Source organism: Poecilia latipinna, unplaced genomic scaffold, assembly GCF_001443285.1.
Source record: "Poecilia latipinna isolate Pla-1442-1.1 unplaced genomic scaffold, P_latipinna-1.0 Scaffold2536, whole genome shotgun sequence".
Lineage (NCBI taxonomy): Eukaryota > Metazoa > Chordata > Actinopteri > Cyprinodontiformes > Poeciliidae > Poecilia > Poecilia latipinna.
The window spans coordinates 42,251-46,797 of NW_015115152.1; the positions used below are offsets into that span (position 1 = coordinate 42,251).

Below are 4,547 nucleotides of genomic sequence, written 5' to 3' on the forward strand. Positions count from 1 at the left end.
TAGTGTCTGTTTATTCATATGACCACAGAACTGCCAAAACATATCTACAAAAATACCAGACAAAGTGAATCACAACAACGTCATCAGCCGGTGTAACGCTATACTGATGCAGTTAAGCTACTAGTAGCAGGAGCGCGGAGCTGCACCAAGAAGCTACAATCACTGAAGAGAAGGAGAGTTACCATCCAGGGGGGTCGGCGGTCGCCCGGGCCGGGTTGGGGGCCCCGGGAGGGAGCATTTCAATTTGTTTTTAATATATGAGTACATCCAGAGAAAGTGGGCTCTCTCCTGTTGAGTAAGGTGTATGTAGAATAATATAGAGGTGGTCCCCCAGTAAATTATGTAGTAGGCTTGCCCAGTCACTGTTTCACTCATGGTTTTTTCCATATTTTCTCCAAGTGTTTACTGGGTAAAAGAGATGAACAAATACGTTCCGTCCTGTCCTGTTGTTTGTGACTCGACAGATGTGATTTGTCAGTTGTTGTCGTATGTCATTTATCTGCTTGCCTTCACAGTCGAACTGTCAAGTCCTGTGTTGGTTTAGCTTTGGTATACAGTCTTTTGCTTTTTAGCTGCTACCGGTATTAGCTGTGTGCTAGTGTTCCTGCCATGCTGCCTGTACTGGACTGTATTTGAGCTTCTCTTTATTAAATCATCATCATTATCTGGGTCTCAGCGTTCTCTCTCACCACCACACACCGCTACATCATGACACATGTTGCTCCTTTATTTTATTCCACATACCCTAATGAGAGATGACTAATATCGACTGATTTAGGATTTGATCAGAATCATGATCATGTGGTTTAAACTGTCGGCAGATCGAGCGGATCCAAAATACGACGCTGTGGCAGAGCTACCAGCTCCTGAAGAAGCAGATGGAGGTAAAGAACAAACACACCAACAATGAAAGGCTGCTGTATCATGGCACTGGGGCCAACTCCATTGACCTCATCAACTCTAAAGGCTTCAACCGGAGCTACGCGGGAATGCATGGTAAACATTGTCACACTCGACAGTCCATGATGAAAATGTGAAAACAGAAATGTTCAACAATTTTAGGCTCTGATTGGCCCTTTGGAGTTCTGTCCTCCAAAACAAAAGTTTCAACATTGCATCCTTTCTTTAAATTGTACCTCAAGGTTCTGTATTTGGAACCCTTTTCCATTGTCTAACTCTGTCTTGTCTCTGTTAGTGTGGTTTGCTGTATTCGTGCTACCTAAGCTAGTTTAGCTTTAACTTCTCTAACCATCACTGTGCTCAAGTGTTATTTTTTATTTGTTGCCTTTCGGAGATCAATTCATATATTTTAACCTCTAAAGATCTTAACACTTGTATTTACTTTACCATCCATGACTCCTTCTGTTTTATTTCCTACAGGTGCCATGTACGGTAAAGGCTCTTACTTTGCTGTGGACCCTGCATATTCAGCCGGGAATTATGCTCAACCAGACAATAAAGGTCACAAGCGCATGTACCAGGCCCGGGTTCTGGTTGGAGACTATACCCCGGGAAGATCTAACATGATAGCACCCCCTGCCAAATCTGGCAATGCTGCCGACCTGTATGACAGCGTCACTGACAGATCTAATAATCCATCCATGTTTATTGTTTTCAACGACATTCAGGCATATCCAGAATACCTTATCACATTCACTTAAAGATTTAGCTCTTTTGCAAATATTCTGATCAAATTAAACTCTGACTATAACTCTTCTACTGTAGATCAAAACCACTGGAACCTATTGTTATAAATTACTGAAAGAGTGGGTGTAAATTTCTTCAACTCAAAATAAAGATGGAAATTGTAAATTCTTGAATCCATTTTCGATGTGTTTTTTTCTTTGTATAAAAAACAAGTTCATCTTCTATAAAAGCAGAAAACTGTGTGTTATTATGGGGCAGAAAAACACCAGCAGTGGTTCTTTTTGGTTATAAGAGTCATTTCATCTATCATCTTATCTGAAGTCCATTCTCGAGAGAGGAAAACATCAACCAATCTTCCCAAGGTTACAGCATGAAGGTCAGAGAAATGACAAATGACCACACACCCAGGTCGCAGGTCAAAGGTCATTTCAAGTGCTTCTGTGTGTGTCCGCGCACGCACGCACATACGTGTGCATGTGTGTGTGTGTGTGTGTGGACTAGCCTGATTTTTTTTTTCACTGTTGTAGGACCACTAGAAAGTGTGGACCCCACAAAACAGTAAGCTACTTTCAGGCCTCTGGTGGGATGTTAACAAGGATGTGTGTGGGTGTGTGAATGATCATTAGCCCTATGGCATGACTTTTGGGGGGGGGATATTTTCCTGCATTCTTTGGGAGCTTGGTGGTCCTTAATTACATATCAATCATAAAATCGGACCCTGACACCTCCCAGAACCAGATTTGGGTTTGTTTCCTCAGGGCAACATTGCCCTACAAGGGGTCTAAAACACTAAGTTTTCTACAGTGATTATGAGAAATGAAATACAAATCAAACAAAAACTATATTCATAAAAAAAAACTTTTTCTGACAAAAAAATAAATCAGACATGGTTCCAACTCACCAAATATAAAATAAACAACTAACATTCATTAATGACTGGTACATTTAAGCAAATTACTAAAACTAGCATTTTTGTGTTTGTACATTATTAAGAGAGGAAAAATTCTTAAACTTTAAAAACCCTTTGACTCGTTATATCCTCTTTTATGCCCGGATTCAGAAAAATGCTGTGCGCAAAGACTGAGATAACGGCGTCACAATAATCAGCATTTATTCAAGACAAATGCATACTATCACCAGAAAAGCACAAACATCAGAAACCTCAGAGCACAAACAACACATGGATTTACCTAAGAGAGAAAAAGACAAAAGATGGAAATGACAAACAAAAAGCAAAGACGTCTTTGGAGAAGTTGCAAGAGCAAAATCTGATTTGTTACTCTTTGTGGAAAGTTTTATCTTCTTTTTTTTAATTTATTCAAATAAGGCGTATCTTTGCTCATCCAACCAGGACCTGTCTCTGACCCTCTCTCTAAGCCAGGAACTCCTGCTGTCTTTACGACTCTCCACAGATGGGTGTGAAAGTTGGAACTTCTCCTTATTGATTTGTTTCCCACACAGACAAAAGGCAGTTCAAACGATCCTAACAAACCATCTGCTTTAACTACAGGTAAAATAAAGGTCAATAGGCCAGAATACATTAGTGATTTTAAAACTATAATTAGGCGATTTCAATCAAGACATGTTAAGTTTTAAAACTAGCTTATTTTAAATGTATTTTCTTAACATGTGTATGTTTGGCGGAGTTAAAATCACTAAGAATGTTGCCATCAGTCTTTTCCCCTATTATGTGTAAAACATCAAGAAGGGATTGCTTGCTGATGTGAAAAAGAGTGTATATCACATTTTTGGCACTTGATTATTGGCGTACCTGGGACCCACCATCTGTTTATCTGATTATCTATGGGTTGTAGCAACCAGATTTACATCAGTCACTATAGTTAGGGCTGCAGGTTCTTTTTTTAAGAGTTTGTAATTCTGATTTTAGCTGGTGGAAATGACAAAATTTCCACCAGCTACCATGTATGGTAGATCTGGTGGTTGCATGACTCACCCTGTATAGATTTTCACTTCACATATGAAGTACCCTGCAGACCCGTATATTTGGGTTTAGCAGGTATTGCTTCAGTCTTTGCCTGCCTTGGAATAAGTACATTAGTTCATTGATGACCAGCTCTTCACCCTTTGGGACTGAAGTCAGTTTTGAGGATAAACAAACAATGAAATAATGGTTTTACAATGGATCCTCATGTTTTCATTGGGAATGACCCCAGCTTATGAACCATGCACATTTTGTCCATGAAATGATCTTGCATCCATCTCCTGTTGCTGTTAGTCAAAAGTAAAGTAAAAAAAATAGGCTGTAATAATTATTTTGTAATAAACTGCATTTCAACGCACTAGAATAATAATGTCTGAGCAAAAGGGCCCTATAACTGCGCAATGTTACCCTGAGGCAACAAACAGAAAAAACACAGTTTTAGCAAATAAATTATAAAAAAAAATTGTCTTGAAATTATCTACAATGCTTCTTTACATACTCACAGACATGAAAAATATTTTTAGTTACCCAAAATTTAAACATGAAGAAAAGTGATGTATAACTTACAAGTAGGAGGCAAGGTGTAGCATGCACCTCTGCTTCATAAAAAGGACTGCTCCTCTTCTAAGTAAAGGTCACATGTACCTCAATACCTCTTTTGTGTGGACAAAAATATGTCTGGAGGTATTTTAAATCATCCCCCGCCCCCCAAAAAAATAAAATAAAGGAGCAACATGAGGTACAGATATGTGGTTGGTTGCCTGAGGGCAACGCCATGCCATAGAGGGTGAAATATAAACAGAATACACTTTGGTAACTTTTTATTGTCCTTTAGAAATGAGAAAATCATATTGCCTTCTCCATAAATTACTTAATGTCCTTCAACTCATCAGATTTATTTTTAGCTACACACATTTTTATCATCACTTGTATTTAGATTTTTTCCTACATATATGTG

General features: G+C 38.8%; 1 protein-coding gene across 2 annotated transcripts in view; it reads left to right on the forward strand.

Moving 5' to 3' along the window:
• Positions 1–1,822, forward strand: part of LOC106938219 (poly [ADP-ribose] polymerase 14-like) — a 22,842-nt gene extending 21,020 nt beyond the window's left edge. For both annotated transcript variants that reach the window (XM_015020132.1, XM_015020133.1), the window contains 2 exons: positions 822–996; positions 1,381–1,822. In XM_015020132.1, the coding sequence (XP_014875618.1) occupies positions 822–996; positions 1,381–1,661 (456 nt within the window). In that variant the 3' untranslated portion in view covers positions 1,662–1,822. The remainder of the gene's footprint in view (positions 1–821; positions 997–1,380) is intronic.
• Positions 1,823–4,547: the final 2,725 nt, after the last annotated feature.